Here is a 16,836-nt window from a genome sequence, read left to right on the forward strand (position 1 = left end):
TTAACTTCACCAAGAGGCCTTGTGTAGGCAGCCAAGTTTTTATTTTTCCTCCAGGGCTACTACAGTAATCATTCCAAATGAGTGCCTTCTTTCTTTTGAAGTCCCTTCCTAATTCATTAGTACACTAGAAAAGAACAGAGCCATCTTTGCATTTCATTTTCCTCTACAGGGACTTTTTTAGATCCATGGTATAATCACTAGGTGGCCTTTCTAAGCCTTGCACAAAACGCACACTTCTTAGGACTGGCGCTGTCTTGGGTGCCGCTGGGGGCCGACAGCCCAGCCTCATGGGTCGGAGGGGCTTTGGGGGTGTGATTCACCATGCCCTGCTCTGTGGAGTGTGAGTGCGCTGTCTGCACCCCACCAGCCGCGAGAGTGCATGATAACCCATAATTAAGCAAGAAGGGTGGGTAGGTATGATTTGGTACAGGAAAACCACAAGGTGACTTTTTAAAGTTTTATTTGCCTAAAGCAAGAGAAAACAAGCTTAACCAGGTAACACATGCTTCAAAGGCTCCACAGCCAGGATTTCAGAGCTGCTAGATCTTGAGGCCCCCAAAGAGAAGCACGGTGGCTTCTGGGTGGCTTCACACAGACCGCACATGCTGCACACATCCGGGTGCCACACCCATGTGCCCACACCCTTGAAAACGCTAGTGTATTGTCTGCCAACCCACTCCCTGTCAGGCATCTGCCATCGACCCTCGTGTAAATGCATGTTGTTCAGTCTTGTGGAAAACGTTAGCTTTCACCCTTAGATGGGTATAAAATATTCATCACCAAATGCAAAAATCAAAAGCACAATGTGTGATCAACTATCAGCCCACACAGGACGCCACTCGGACGCCGGCCACTCCTTTGGAACAAGCACACGGCATTCCTGTCTCTGCCAAGCATTTTTTCCCATCTGCAGGCTGGGAAAACGCCTTCACTGGCCTGGCGCTGAGGCAGACGCTGGGATGAGCTTGGGCTTGGCTTGCTGGGGCGGGGCCATGTCCGGGATCTTCTCCCCGTGTTTGTACACACTCACCGTCACATCGATCTTCTCCCCGCCATACTTGTTCTTGATGTTGATGCTGTACTTGCCCGAGTCCTCGGAGGTCACGCCTTTGATGGTCATGCTGACGTACTTGGCCTGCTCCACCTTCACCGAGAAGTGCTCGCTGAGCTGGATATCCTGGTCATTCTTGAACCAAACCACTTCGGGGTCAGGGTTTCCAAACACCGTGCAGGTGAGATTCAAGGTCTTTGGAAGCGAGAGGTAGGTGGAGGAGGAAGAGTTAGAAAAAGGAAAGTCATATCACCCCCTCAGACGGTGCGCTCCAGGTCACAGTTTTATTTATTGGTCCTTCAATCGTTTGTTTAGCAACAAGGCTTTATGTACTTGCTGCTACACAAACGCCACTCCAGACAGAACAGCCAGAGCACAGCAGGGAACAGGTTCACTGTTTCACAGGGGAGCTCATAAGAAAATCAGTGAGCATGTGTCCTATTTATTCTTAGCGGTTATCCATAGCCTAAGTCAATTAAAGAATTTGAAAGTAATTTAATTAAGCTCTATGTTTTATAGTAGATATATCCAGTCTGTTCCCACAATTCCCTTCTGTTTAGACTTATGGATCCCTTTTACCAGTTCCTGTGGCACACCCATTGAATATATTGTTTTATAACTGGTAAATTGGAGGCAAAAAAAATGCATTCTTGAAGCTTAGTTAAAACGTGCTTTCAGCTTAGGATAAAGTAAAACGACTGCTAATTTCTCAGTTACATCCTTAAGATGAGATCTCAAGAGCTCTCTAGGCTTCCTTTACCTACTAAAGAAGAGGCCTATAAATTTTTGTCTTTTGGCCTAATAAAATTCTCTCAAGTATCTCCGTCCCTGTGACATTGAGTTAGACCCACTGAAGCAACCAGAGAAGTATCAATTAGATATCAATAATTCTCCTGACAGGCAACAAATTAAACTCCAATAAGTGGCTTCCACGATGTGTTCCACAATGACCTTGACAATAGGAGCAGAGATTTTTTTCCTTCGTGTTGTAAAAGCTGTGCTGTTTCACACTGGAAGCAGGGGGCTTGCACCTTCACACAGGCACGCGGGTCATGGAGGGTGTGGCGCCTCATCCTGCAGTTGCTTCTCTGGGTGAATGGCCACAGGGGCAGGTGGCACCAGACCCTGGCAGACCCTAAGGGCCTAGAAACACCCATAGCCACAGCGTCTGCCTTGAGGTGCCCGAGTGGCACAACGCGTTCCTGTGAACACGGGTTTGTGGATTCGGAATGTTACGTGATTCCTTCCTTTGAGAATACAGGGGTTATTCCAAGCTGTCTAGGAGGGGCAGGAAAGTCAGGGGGACTCTGGGTTCCCTGCAGGCTGAGTGAGACACAGAAGCCTCTCACTGGGTTCCCTCTGCTCCACCCCAAGAGGAGGCATTGCGTCCATCATGCTGTGCTGACACCCCCGCCCCAGCCAAGTTCAGAATCCTCACCTTCCCTTCCATGATGGTCACCACGTCAGGCAAGCCGCCAATCAACCTGCCACGATCTGCAACGGGAAAGCACCTCGGTTAGGAAACATCCGTGGGACCTTCCCGCGGAGCAGGGGCCGTGTAAGCAGCAGCGGGTACCAAGGTGAACGTGGGGAGGAGCTTATGCTCAGGAGAGAGAGCACCAAAGAAAACGATTTGTATGTTTACAGCTGAGGGATAAACCAAAGCCAAGGGAAGGTAGGTGAGGAGATAATAGACTCTGTGAAACACTCCAGAGGAAATGTGAGATGGGGGCTGGGCTTGAAGGGTGAAGATTCACCAAGGACGGAAGGCCTGTAGAGCCGCGTGTGTCCCTGAGTTGGGCAGAAAGTGACGGGGTCCTGGCCAGGTGCAGTGGCTCACGCCTGTAATCCCAACACTTTGGGAGGCCAAGGCGGGCAGATCATCTGAGGTCAGGAGTTAGAGACCAGCCTGGTCAACATGGTGAAACCCCGTCTCTACTAAAAATACAAAAATTAGCCGGGCATGATGGCAGGTGCCTGTAATCCCAGCTACTCGGGAAGTTGAGGCAGGAGAATTGTTTGAACCCAGGAGGCAGAGGTTGCAGTGGGCCAAGATCATGCCATTGCACTCCAGACTGGGTGACAGAGCAAGACTCTGTCAAAAAAAGAATTGGGGGTGGGGGGAGGAAGGGAGGGAAAGAAAGTGAAGGGGCCCTGGGTGTCTGGGCTGCAGGTTCTGCAAGCGAGGATAGAGGACAGAACGGAGGGAGGGTGTCTGAGGGGTGACGGGGCTAAGGCTGAAAGCAGTGCAGGGACCAGTGGTGCAGGACGTTGGGCTCCAGGACAGGGTGCGGTGTTGGTGGCGTTGTTACATCAGGGTGGGGGATTGCTGGTTATTATTTCATACACAAAGTTGGTACTCCAAAATATGGACCCTTTTGCCCCACCCAAAATAATTCACCATCCTGGTTACAATCTAACAGATACTTACTCTTCTCTGCAAAAGCAGCAGCTCTAAAAGTTAAAGGGGGCAGAAAGAAGAGAATGAAAAGAGAGTATGAGAAAGGGCTTCCAACAAAATGCACAGCTGAGAGGCTCACTAGCAATGAGAGCAAAAGAAGGAGGAAATACGTTTGCATTCTCTTAGAAGAACACGTTCAGGTCACAGGATCCCAGGATGGATATCATCGATTTTTCCTGATGGTTCCCACTGCCCATTTTGAGGTGGAAAATGCCCTATTATCCAGATGCTAAAACCTACAGAAAAGTTTAGCATTCCAGCTCACAGGTTGAAGATTTTTTTTTTTTTTCTTTTTCACAAATTCACCAGATCGCACTGGAGACTTGAGATATTTGGGGAATTTGTCAGTTTCTGATCTATCTTGATCGTCCCTGTACCCAGTCAACAAATGTTTATTAAATAAGCTAGCATGGGCCCAGGACTCTGGTCAGCTTCGGATATGCGAAAACTCAATGGTGCATTTGAAAACCCCGAATTTTCCTTAAAAAGTTGCTCTGCGTGATGTGCTGCTCTGATGATAAGTGAAGGAGCAGCAGCATCGCCATCTCAGACTAGCATCACCATTTTAAGTTTTCCTTGATTAGAAACTGCCTAAGTCCAGCCCAAAAACATCAGCTTAAGGGCTAATGTCAGCATGACCATAAACCACAAATGACACCTCCGACCATAAACATACCTACCCTGGCATAACCTACCCTCCAATCAAAAACATTCCAACCCTGAGATAACCTCCCCTCCAACCAGAGGCATTCCACCCTCACAATAAAACTCTCCTCCACATAGAAACATTCCTAGCCCAAGCCAGAACCCTTAAATACCCTTAGTCTGTAAGAGAAAGCGCTCCTGACCAAAATCAGCCAGAAGCCCCACTCAGGTTTATTCTCCAAAATAAACCTGTCTTTGACTGTTAATCTGCTTTGCGTGTTTCTTTCTTCAACTCTCACAATAACGTTTCCGAAATTCATCCGGGGTTCCGATAACTCTGGACAGTCCGTTTATGAATGCATTTCTGGTTTAGGAGAATGCCCACCCCTCCACATACTGCATTGCTTAAATTGCCACTTCTGTCCCAGGAACAGCTCTTTGGTCACCCAGGCTTCCACACAGATTCCCACATGCAGCCAAAACGACTGGGACTCAACTGCCCCCAGGATGATATCATAGTAACTAAATACGCAAATCTTACTTGAGTTGCTGGAATTCTGCAAATGCTTCATCAAAAGCTGTAAGGAAATAGTTCATACGTTACTAACCATTTCAGTGTTCAGATTTTATTTATTCACTCAAATATTCTACCAGTGAATCTGGTTTATGAAAACTGATATATTAAAAAAAGAATAAACTTATTTTTTCATTATCTCCAAATGAAAATCGTAAATTCATATTGTCTCCTGTATTCATATTGTATTCCCTCCCTTCAGCATCTAAATGGATTTCTAAGTAGGAAATTATTAACTGCTAAAGAAGAATTCTCTTACCTTGTCCAGACAGGTCGAGGGAGCGTTGATGGTTATCTTTGCCATCGAAAATCTCAAAAGTGTATTTTCCTTTATCCTTCTCCGTCGGCTCACATATCTGCAGCCAGGCCATCTCTTCACTCCCCCCAATTCTCATATGCTCACTGGATGAGATCTTAGCATCTCTTTAAAATAGCAACAGGAACCTGAGTTAGGGTCTCCATGTCACACACACAATGTCTACAGGGCCATGTCCTGTTGCTGTGACAGCCTTCTCTAAGTTGCTGATGACAATATTACAATAGATTATTCTGGCAGTTACAAATGTATTGACCATATCAGTAACTCAGATCTGAAAACTTTCTAAAATTAAATGATACTTGATTTTTAAAGGTATATTATTATTTATTATATACTTGTCACAACATAATGGACTTAACATTATACAGTATGGTAGTTCCTCAAAAAATTAAAGCTAGAACTACTACATGATCCAGCAATCGCACTTGTGTAGATACCCCGAAGAATTGAACACGGGGTCTTGGAGAGATATTGTCACACCCACATCCTTCGTAGCATCGTTCACAACCACCCCGGTGGGGAGGCAGCCCAAGCATCCAATGGTGATAAATGGATCAATAGAATGTGGTCCATAAATACATGAGGGAAATCCCAACACCTGCTGCAATGTGGAAGAACCCTGAGGACATTTTGCTGAGTAAAATAAGCCTGTCACAAAGAGACAAATATGTACTCCTATGAAGGGCTTAGGGTAGTCAGATTCACAGAGACAAGAAGTAGAACTGAGGGTACCCAGGGCTGGGGGAGGGGAATGGGGAGTGAGGGTTTAATGGGAACAGAGTTTTGGGTGGGAGGACGAAAAGTTCCTGGGCGGTGGTAGTGGCTGCACAATGATGTGAATGTACTTAACACCACTGAACAGTATGCTTAAAGATGGTTAAAATGCTAACTTTTACATTATGTGTATTATGCTACAATATTTTAAAGTTTAGATAAAAACAAGGTGCTCATACATTGCCATCTTCTAAGGTTCCCACATCTGCAACATATAAGGCCAAACTGTTTACTGCAGACAAAAGTGTGTAAGTTATTTCCTAACATTACTTTTGTTTAGAGGGAGCCTGAGAAATCTGTGAAAGTCATAGTCACGGGCGCATGAAAAGAGGACTCCAGGGCCACACGAGAGCTGGAATGTGGACCTGCTTCTCTCAGGCACCAGCTCCAGAACAGCCGGAGCTCAGGGAAGCGGGCTGGGTGCACAGAGCCAGCTGTCGTGCTTGTGGCATCTTTCCTTACCCTTGCCAGCAACCAAGAAGGCATATGTTCCATCGGGAAAAGGAATTCTCCAGCCCTTCTTGCCTTTTTCTCTGTTATTCTTTCCTTCAACAAATATATGTTAAACCCATAATAAATGCACAGCTCAGGCCGGGTACGGTGGCTCACACCTGTAACCCCAGCACTTTGGGAGGCGAAGGCAGGAGGAACACATGAGCCCAGGAGTTGGAGACCAGCCTGGACCACAAAGCAAGACCCTGTCTCTACGAAAACACAAAAATTAGCCGGGTGTAGTGGCAAGCATCTGTAGTCTCAGCTACTCAGGAGGCTGAGGCAGGAGGACTGCCTGAGCCAGAGGAGGTCAAGGCTGCAGTGAGCTGTGATCACACCAATGCACTCTAGCCTGGCCAACAGAGCGAGACCCTGTCTCACAAAGTATGTATGTAAAAATAAATGCTCGGCTCCGTGTCCTGGTCTCTCGTGGTGGTGCTGGCAGTGTGTCTCGGAATCGAGTCTGTCCGGATAGAAAGTGGGAGTTCTGTGGAGGCACAGCAGGAGCCTGGCACACACCAAGCCGGAGAGGCGGAACTGGCTGTTCCCAGGGATGGTTTTGTGGGATTGGCTTCAGCCTGAGACTTCGCCTCTCGGATCCTGGACACAGAAGGGAGGATCTAACGCTGCCCATGTGGGACTGTTTTAGGAATCCAAGAAGATATGCTCAACATGTATTGAAGCAACTTTGGAACATAATTGATACACATTTGTCTACAATCATCAGGGCGGCCTCGCCTGTTGCCAAAGTGGGAACGAGCTCCTGCCGCCTTAGAAGGCAGGGCAGTGTGAACACCTTGTTTCTACCTAAACTTTTAAAAACTGCGTTAGAATGCACATAATGTAAACGTGACCCCTTTAGCCCTTCACAATATGTTAATTATCTCCCTTTTCCCATGAGCTGCCCCTCCCCGGAAAGAGGCGGGAGAATCGGACCAGGCAATCCTTCAGGAATCTCTCAGTCCCGCATCTGGAATTCTGTACGTTGCTGACCCGGCAGCCTCACGAAGGCTGACCCCACAGCAGAGCCCCAGGCTCTGCCAAGCTGCTCTCAGTCCACAGCCAGGACGGGCTGAGTGGGGAGCAGGAGAGGGAAGGAGAAGCGATGAGGCCATGACCCCAGGACCCCAGCACTCAGCAGCCAGAGCCGGCCGGGCCGGGACTGCCATGTTTGCAAGCTGCAGGCTGGCGCTCACATTCCCGGTGACATGGACTTGCCAGATTCTCCATCCGTGGTGTGGCTGAGGGCAGGTGAGCATCAGTGCCCATACCAGCTGTCCCGTGAGCTCACAGCAGGTCGCTATTACTAAACTGACTGATGGGCCATTCCAGCACTCAGACGTACTCATCCGTGTGTATAAAAGGGAAATTAGACTTTACATGCTGATTCTCAGCTCTGCAGAAAAAAAAACTTTGCACAGAACACATACCAGGCAGTGGATTGGCCACTCAATCCCAAACCCTAGCGTGCGAGGAGCAGCAAGAAGCCCATCTGTGCAGAGACCTGCAGGTAAAGAGACACTGACACACTGTAGGGACATCACAGCTTGATTAAGAAAGACTTCTTTATCCCCCGGGATGCACTTACAACTGGACACTTTACAGACCAATCAGCAAATCGGAAATTGCAGATCAGTGGGGAACTGGGCCCGCTGTAATCATTTATTGACTAACTTTACCCCATCCAAAGAAACAGAGTTCAACAAGGGTGTGGAACTCTTCTGGTGAGAGTCAGAAAAACTTGTTTTGCCAACACTGATGGACCTTAGTCATCTTGTCACCCTCTCTTGTTGGAACTGATGAGGGTCAAAGTTCAAACAAATGCACACACACACACACACATACACACACAACCAGGCACGGCCAACTTGGCTATGTGTGCTTCCTGCACACACACAGACCCGTGGGGCAGGATTCCAGCCTGAGCCTCCACACATCAGTAAGGACCTCGGTCCTGCCTGGCGCCACCCTGCTTCCCTGCCCTGCAAAGCCTGGATGCTGCTTGGGGATTCGTGATGAGCTCCCTGCCTTAGAAAAAGGGGACAATTTTCATCATGCCTGGTGTCTTGCATCCTGCACCAAATGCTGTGTTCGTGCTGACGCTGGTCAGTCTCACCGAGAGGACGCGACAATTGCTGTCACCATGTGTGAGGTCATCCCCCTGTGTGGGCTCATCCTCCCACATGTCACGTGGGTGTTAGGGAGAAGACAATGTTTTCTTGATCTCTATTAACTCAAGTATGTCTTCTTCAAAGAGCTAAATCATGTGCCAAAACTATTGCATCCTGGATGTATAGACGAAGATGTTCAAACCTCTGCTGTGTGTGTGTATATGTGTGTGTGTGTATGTGTGTATGTGAAAAAGACAGAGAGACTAGAACTTCTTTCATGGGGTAAAATTGCAAACAGCCCCGAAATCTCCCTGTTTAGACTCGGAGCCATGAAGAAAAGCTACTGGATCTTCCACCATATCAGCCACAGCTTTGTCCAACAGTGAAATTCACTGGGCCACAAAGTTGCCTTGCAAATGCTTCATGAAGTGGCGGCGTTTCAGCCTTTGTGGCGTTTATGTTCTGCTGGACTATGTCCCATTCCAGTGGTGATCCATTCTACTCACACAATTAGCAACTTGCTTATACAAAAAAGAAATATAATTTTATTTTGATATAGGTGACAAGGGAAAAAGGTACACCTTCATACGATCATTCATAAAATAGCTTTAAGTGTGTCCAACCGGCCTCCTGACTTTGGTGTAATTGGACACCCCGGCTGGGCAGCAGTGAAGACAAGGGCCCCACTGCTAACAATTGCTTCACTGGCCTCACGCTGACGGCCCTAGGCCTTTGCAGAGACTTACCGTTCAAGTTTCACTTTTACAAAGTGACCCTCTACTTCAACGAGAGATTCTTTACAACAGCCACACAATCTGAGGGAAGAACACTTGAACCCAAATCTCAGCCAGTGACGAAGGGTAAAACCACTGTAATGAAGGAATGCTGTCCACTGAACACCAAATCACACACTGGCCCACTTGGTGCCCTTCTGGGACCTCACATGCTTCTGGCCCCACCTCCTTCATCACAGCTGCCGCCTCCGCTGCCACCCTGGGATCTGGGTAAACACATGCATGCATGCCAAGATGCCCTGAGCCAGGACCCCACAGCATGCAGCCGGGAGACTACCCTTCCCTGAGCTGCAGCTGCAGAAAGGTAGCCATGAGCCGGGGATCAGGAGCCTGCCTTAAACCCCAATCCCAGCCTCGAGCTGCCCATGTTGGTGTTCTGACCCCGGATTCTCTTGCATCACACACACTTCTCTTGGACTCGGTTCTAATTCTGTTCCCTCAATATGACTCAGACAAAGCCACTCACAGAACAGGGACAGGCATTAGCAGAGCTTCCAGCAGAGGCTGCCGCTGTCCCTGCATCTGCAACCCTGGCTGCTCACCTTGAGGGCAAATGCTGGTTTCCAGCTTCCCACTCCCAGCTTCAGGGCCTCACCCTAGACCCCGCGCCCTCTCATTTGGCTTCCCCTGAATGAGCAACTTATAAGAGGGCCAAACACGTCCTAGTGCTCAAAATAGCTGTTAATTTCTTTGACTATCCAGTCGCTGAATTAATTATAACTGTTGCCTTATCTAGACAATGACTTGGACATATAGGGATTTTAAAATTATTATTATTGCTGTTTAGAGACATAAATGGGCCAAATATGACAAAACCTCTTCTTTGTATTACTTGATTACAAAACATGACCAAATTCCTTCATTCCAAACTGAAGTCAAAATGGTTTATATTAACATAAGGCAGTGGAGGAGAGAAGAAAGCACACATTTCTGCTCCTTCATGCAAAAGCAACCAGCAGGTTGGTCGCCTGTGACGGGGTAGGTGGGAAGGAGCCAGGTAAGGGGCATGGGGGCAGGTGAGCAGGGAGGAGGGGAGAAGGTCTGGGCTCCAGTTCTGTAGCTCAGACTCTTACAACCACACTGCCCTTCACATTTCCCAAAATAAATGAGGAACGCCAACCTGAAAGCAAGGGAAACCCAAAACAAAATATGAACAGTAATAAATGAACGTAACTATGTTGCAAATGAATTGCTTACCACCCAGAACGTAAAGACATAAAGAAACTTTGGAAAGCACCATTTTGATTTGATACTGTAGGGCTAAAGATGAAAGGAATTAATTGTAGGAAACACTGAAGTCTAGTTTGCACATTTGTTTCTCACAGAGATATGAGTTACTAATTGTGAAACTGCTTGATGTAAATACTAGGAATGAAAACAACAACAGGGGAGAGCCAGGCTTCTCCCTGGTGAACCAAGTCACAGCTCAGGAAAGGGGCAAGGCTTCAATGAAGCCTGTGGAGGTGGACTGGGATCCAATCAGATTCTAGTACACAGACGGTGAGATACAGAAGTGTACACGGATGAGCGAGTGTGTGCCTCCGTGTGCACCCACACGTCACCCAGCCCTGTCTCCAGAGCATGTGAGACCCGTGGCTCCCTGAGACATCGATAGTCTCTGATGCCACCCTTTGCCCAGGAGCCAGGACTTCTGGGATTGTAGAAATGGGGCAGAAAATACAAGGTGAGTTGGGAATGTTTTACGGGCCCAGAAAATAAGGCATTGCTCCTAAGAAGATGCAGGCATGCACACTGGAGAAAGCAGGTGACAACCAGAAGGAGCTCCCAAGGGCCAGAGCTGGAACAATTTGAGCAAAGTAACAGCTCACAGAACAAACTCAACATCCCTGAGTCCAAACGGATACAGCCAAGCAGCTGAATGAGGAGATGCACAGAGGAGAGGCCAGTGCCTCCCAGCAGAACAAATGTAAAAGGAAGAGGGAACTAGAAAATCACCCTCTACCCAGCCCCTCAGAAATCAGTGCTGAAGGCCAGATTCACTGCTGAACCTCAAATCTCAGCACACAGGTCTGTGGAGGGACAAGAGACTTGCCAAGTCCTAAAGTATTTACTAATTACCAAGAGAAAAATAATAACGTTCCCAGGAAGAGACAGGGCAGACATTGCCTTAACCCCGTGATCAGATATCAGCATGGCTTTTGTTGTATTCCAGCTAAAACTGAGTCACCAACCCAATCATGGGAAACACCAGATAAACCCAGACGGAGGGGTGTGCTTCGAAGTGACTGACAGAATGCTTCAAGGCACCCAGGCTGAGAGGACAGCCTGAGGAACTGTCCTAGACACGAGGGAAACCAGGAGCCAGGACCCCTAATCACAACATGCGACCTGAGATTCAACACAGGAACATGGGAAAAGGGGGTCCTGGAAAAACAGGTGCAATCTGAATTGGTCTGTAGCAGAGTTAATAGTATTACATCATCGTTCAGCTCCTGGTTTTGATGGTTATAAGGTGGCTACACAATACACTAACCTCAGGGTAAGAGGGTGGAGATGGCTACATAAGATGTTAACCTTGGAGAAGAGGGTGGAGGTGGCTACACAATACACTAACCTCAGGGGAAGAGGGTGGAGGATGTAAGGGAACTCCTTACTTTCTTCTCAACTTTTCTATGAGTCTACAATTATTTCACAGTGAACGCTTTAAAAATATTATATATTTGTAACTGAATATTATATACAGTAAAATAAATGGTGGGAAGTAACACAAGTGCAAAAATCTAAAAACCAAGTCTGAGATCAACAATGACTGACAGATCAGGCACGGTGGCTCACGCCTGTAATCCCAGCACTTTGGGAGGCCAAGGCAGGTGGATCACCTGAGGTCAGGAGTTCGAGACCCGCCAGGCCAACGTGGTGAAACCCCGTCTCTACTAAATATACAAAAATTAGCCAGGCATGGTGGTGCATGCCTGTAAACTCAGCTACTCAGGAGGCTGAGGTGGGAGAATCACTTGAACCCAGGAGGCAGAGGTTGCAGCGAACCAAGATTATGCCACTGCACTCCAGCCTGGGTGACAGAGCAACACTCTGACTCAAAAAAACAAAAATAAAAAAAAAATAATAATGACTGACAGAGGCAGGTAGATGGAAGCACAAGAACAGAGCTGGAGCCTCAGGGGCAGTAGTTCTGTCAAGTCCACTGAAGGTTTCAACAGCGCTGTGGTGTCCGAGCTCTTCTCAGAGTGGTCCAACATTCAAGTCAACTCTACCTAGATCTTGCTCCCCTTTTGAAGGCAAATGTAGATAAAAGGGAGAAATTCCCAAAAGCTAGGAAATATTTGCTTCTAGGCTGGAGAAGACAGTATTGAGGAACGCAGACCTCCTTTGGGAAGAGCCCCAGAAGATGGGAGAGCCTGAGGGGACCTTAACATACCCAGCAGCCTTTTGCTACTGCTGTCTAAACAGTGAACATCAGAACACATGCAGAGAACTGGAGACGCCCTGTGCTTTCTGAGAGGGGACTGCACACACCTGGAGCTCCCACCCCTGCAGCTGTCATAGGCCAGGAACGCAAGGCACCCCACACATCGACTGAAGCCACGCCCAGGCCAGAGGGAAGGTGCCGTCACCGCCCCAGCCCTTCTCACTGGAGACACGGCCAGCCACGGCCCCTCCCACTCTGTGGACATAAGGACAAAGATGTGCCAGGGAAGGTGTCTGGGGTGTCAGGCAGGCACCTCTCCTCCCAGTTAGTTAAAGAGTTAGCTGAGATTTTAGGAGACCATTTACAAAGTCAGACTCTGTGTGTGAAATCTCCTGAACTGAATTAAAATACACATTTGGAGTTTGAAGCATGCTCTTCTTTGTATGCCATAAAGACACTGCGAGGCATGTGAGGTGGCCAAGACAGGACGATTGCTTGATCCCAGGAGGTCAGGGCTGCAGTGAGCTAGAATGGCACCACTGCTCTCTAGCATGGGTGACAGAGCAAGACTGTCTCAAAAAAAAGAGAGACAGAAAGAGAGACTGAAATTTCTTTAGTTTCTGAGATACTTCCAAGACCTCAGTGGTCAATATGTTAAGAATTCGAGATCTAGCCATGTCTTAGATGATATATTAATCTCACCTTTGAGTAAGAGAACAAAATATTTTTTCTGAAGAACATTTTTGCTGAATTCCTCTTTGCCTGCTTCTAACTCATGACGAATAAGTTTCTAACCTTCCCTTAAAATGACATTTTCAATAGCCGCTGATGTATTACTCAGCATTTTTAACTAAAGAACAACCGTCTTTGCTTACGTCCGCATTTCACAAAATTCTCACTGCACTCTATTGATTCCATGCCACCCATTAACACAAAATATTCCAGGACCCACAGCACCAGTCTGTGGCAGCTCCATTCCCTGGCATAGGTTTTGTGAAGTGGATTATTTAGCCTCAAATGGCTAAAGTATATTTCCACAAATTTTCCAACGACTTTTCATATTATTCTTTTTTTCCAGTTGCTATCTAACAAGAACGCATTTAGTCATCAGTGAATTACAGTCATACATGATGACTACCTAATATAGTTTCATGTTGTTTAATAGTCAAATAGTAAGAAGTTAAGGTCTTAGAGTTATAGTTTAGTTATAAAGGTGTTAAAGAAATGCCATTGGCTGGGCGCGGTGGCTCAAGCCTGTAATCCCAGCACTTTGGGAGGCCGAGGCGGGCGGATCACGAGGTCAGGAGATGGAGACCATCCTGGCTAACACGGTGAAACCCCGTCTCTACTAAAAATACAAACAATTAGCCAGGCGTGGTGGTGGCTAGGATGAGGCAGGAGACGGCCGGACTTGGAGGGGACATGACTGGAGATCCCACCACTGCACTCGGCCTGGTGACAGATGAGACCTAAAGAAATGCCTCTTTTGTTGTCTAATGAATTTGTTTGGGGAAGAGAAAACATAGAAATAATGTTACTTTTACAAGTCTGTGGGATTTACAGTAACACCCTCCTTCTCCTTCTGTATCTAGGGATGCTTTCTTCTGATCCGGGGTCACTGATGACTCAGATGCGTGAGCTGTGCCCCGATCTGCCTGCCTGTCTAGGACCCAGGCTCTTCACTGGGTTTGGAGCTTCTTGGGAGAGGACTGATTAGAACTAGACCACCAGAGCGTTCAAATCCCTGCTCTTTCACTTAGTAGGGGTGTGACTGACAAAATGACACATTTCTCTCCCTGAACCCCAGTTTCCACAGCTACAAAATGTGGGTATAAATACCTAACTCACAGGGCATTTGTGAGGATTAGATAAAAATAAAATGTGTTGAATGTGTAACACAAAGTACCTGCTTGCTAACACTAACACGACCTATATCTACACACACATTTCCTGTGTGTTCACACACATACACAGGGCATGTGTTTAATCCTGTGTGTGGGTGTGTGTTTAATCTCTGTACCTCCCAGACCCAGCACAGTGCACGGCCTGTACTACAAACCACACAAGGCTGAAGAGGGGGATGGCCTCTCCCAGAAGATGAACATGTTTACGACGGATGGCAGGACACACACTGCAACTGTGTACAACTTAACAGCAAGACAATACACTGTAAATACGAAGGAAGCTCAAAGATGCTGATGATTAATTCTCCTTTTCCAGGGGAAGGTTTGATTCAGCTAGAAACACAGAGTTACTCATTGTCCTACAAAATAAATCCTGATAAACAATTATAACACAAAACACACCGGAGTTCTAGTCCGGTAAGCTGTTGTTATCACAGTCCTTTAAAGAAAGACCCTGCCTTCAACACACTTTCCTAAGAAATCCCTTAACATGGCATCTATAGTGACTCCATTTGAGTTTCAATACACCAGGCTAGTAAAATCAAAGACGTGTGAGATTCCAAGCACAGATGTACTGACTCCATTATAAGACGAAAGCAGAGTATGTCTAAATTGAAATAGGAAAAAAAAGCTAAGAACATATATGCTTTCAACACTTCTTAACAGTCACCTAAGCAAACCAGTGATATCAAAAGTGAAATAGTCATAACCATCGATTTTCCTTTGGAAATATTCATTAGATAACTATGATATCTAAAGGCACGGTGTGGGCGCCCTGGGTATAGTGTACAGAGGGGCGTTAACATCTGGGTGCCATGACACCATCAAATAATTGGCCTGAACACGTCGTCCTTTGGATAGTGAAGAGATCAGTAAAAAGCCACCATCCCTGCTCTGTCTGTCCTTCCCACCCGCCTGAAGTCCACTTTTATCTGCGCTGATGTCTAAGGGGTTGGTGACTCTGACGCGAGTCCTGTTTTCGGGGACTCCTCGATTCAGCCAGCAGTCTCCCTGGCTGTTTCAGATGTCGGCTTGTCCTTTGGCTGGGAAGGAGCCAGACCCCAGGGGCAGGGCAGCAGGGACCTGCCCAGTACTGTGGATTGCATGAGAAGTCTCTGGTAGTTTTCTCAGTGACCCGTACCGACCCAGAGAAGCATGAAATACAGAAAACCTTGCTGTGTCTTCAGGCTAGGTCTTGTTTTCTTCCGGTTTTCATTTTAATGATTGGGCTTGTTTTGGTCCTTTTACTTATAATCAAGTCTAGTGGGAAACCAACAGACTGGAAATTTGGAATCTGGTTTCTACACATTATTTATTAGTTCTGCCTCAGCTCTCTGTTCGCTTCCAGAGAAAATGTGTGTTACTAGTAAAGCCACCTTTGGTGACTGAGACACTGGAGAAATTTGTCTGTAACACTATTAGGCATTTCTCCTCTGCCTCCTTCTTCCACGTCCTCCTCACTGCCGTGAGGGCCCCCTTTCCTGAGCTAAAGGTTGTCATCATTGCTCAAAATTATAAAACTTTGCGGGGAAATGGCAGTGCCTTGATGTTCCCCAGGGAGCGCCTGGTCCCAGCTGTGCTCCCTGGACAGCCCCGTCTACGGCACAGCCTCGACTGGCTGCTGTCATACTTACTTGTGACACCAGTTCACCTTCATTTCTTCAGTAAAATACTTCATGAAACACTGAAGTCGTATTCCTTCTGGGGTGCAGAGTACCTTCAGTGGAGAAGCAGATTTCCCTGCAGAAAATAAAACATCCTCAGATGTAGGAAAAGGAGTGCTTGCTGTGTGATCAGAGAAGGCATCGCTGCGGCAAGCCCTCCTGTCCCCACCTGCAATCCTGTTCTCACGTGTGTGTCTCATAAGGTCGGCCAGCCACAAATTCTTATACTTTATTCCCATGCTGTGTCCATTCATTAAACAAGCTCTTACCATGCTAGAATTATCTGAAAAGCTCTTTGCAGAATACTGTAAAAGACATAGAACTGTCTAAAAAGATTCCACATCTGCCCCTCAGCAGCTTTGCTTAAGAAAAGGAGGCAAAATAACAACAGTGCATGGCAAATGCTACGTGAGTTGACCCCAAGGTGAAGTATTGTAGAAAATCTGCAAAAGGGACGTTAAGATTTAGCAGGAGTCTTTCAGGTGGGAGTCAAGGAGATGGGAGCACCTCGGTTGGTTCTTCAAGACAAATGAAACTTGGGTCAGAGGAAGGAAAGCAGAAGAAACCCCAGGGGCAATAAGAAAATGCAATAAACGAGAACACACACACTGTGCTTGGAATAAAAATGCAGACTAAGTCGCTTGAGGTAGATGATCTAT

At 47.0% G+C, this 16,836-nt stretch overlaps 1 protein-coding gene across 1 annotated transcript in view; it reads right to left on the bottom strand.

Moving 5' to 3' along the window:
- Window positions 1-443: 443 nt before the first annotated feature.
- Window positions 444-16,836, bottom strand: part of MYOM2 (myomesin 2) — a 171,200-nt gene continuing 154,807 nt past the window's right edge. The window contains exons 32-37 of the mRNA XM_058442662.1: window positions 16,148-16,253; window positions 4,991-5,154; window positions 4,699-4,735; window positions 3,483-3,505; window positions 2,490-2,545; window positions 444-1,246 (exon numbers count right to left, since the gene is read on the bottom strand). Of these exons, the coding sequence (XP_058298645.1) occupies window positions 929-1,246; window positions 2,490-2,545; window positions 3,483-3,505; window positions 4,699-4,735; window positions 4,991-5,154; window positions 16,148-16,253 (704 nt within the window). The 3' untranslated portion in view covers window positions 444-928. The remainder of the gene's footprint in view (window positions 1,247-2,489; window positions 2,546-3,482; window positions 3,506-4,698; window positions 4,736-4,990; window positions 5,155-16,147; window positions 16,254-16,836) is intronic.

This window comes from Hylobates moloch, unplaced genomic scaffold (assembly GCF_009828535.3).
Source record: "Hylobates moloch isolate HMO894 unplaced genomic scaffold, HMol_V3 SCAFFOLD_8, whole genome shotgun sequence".
Lineage (NCBI taxonomy): Eukaryota > Metazoa > Chordata > Mammalia > Primates > Hylobatidae > Hylobates > Hylobates moloch.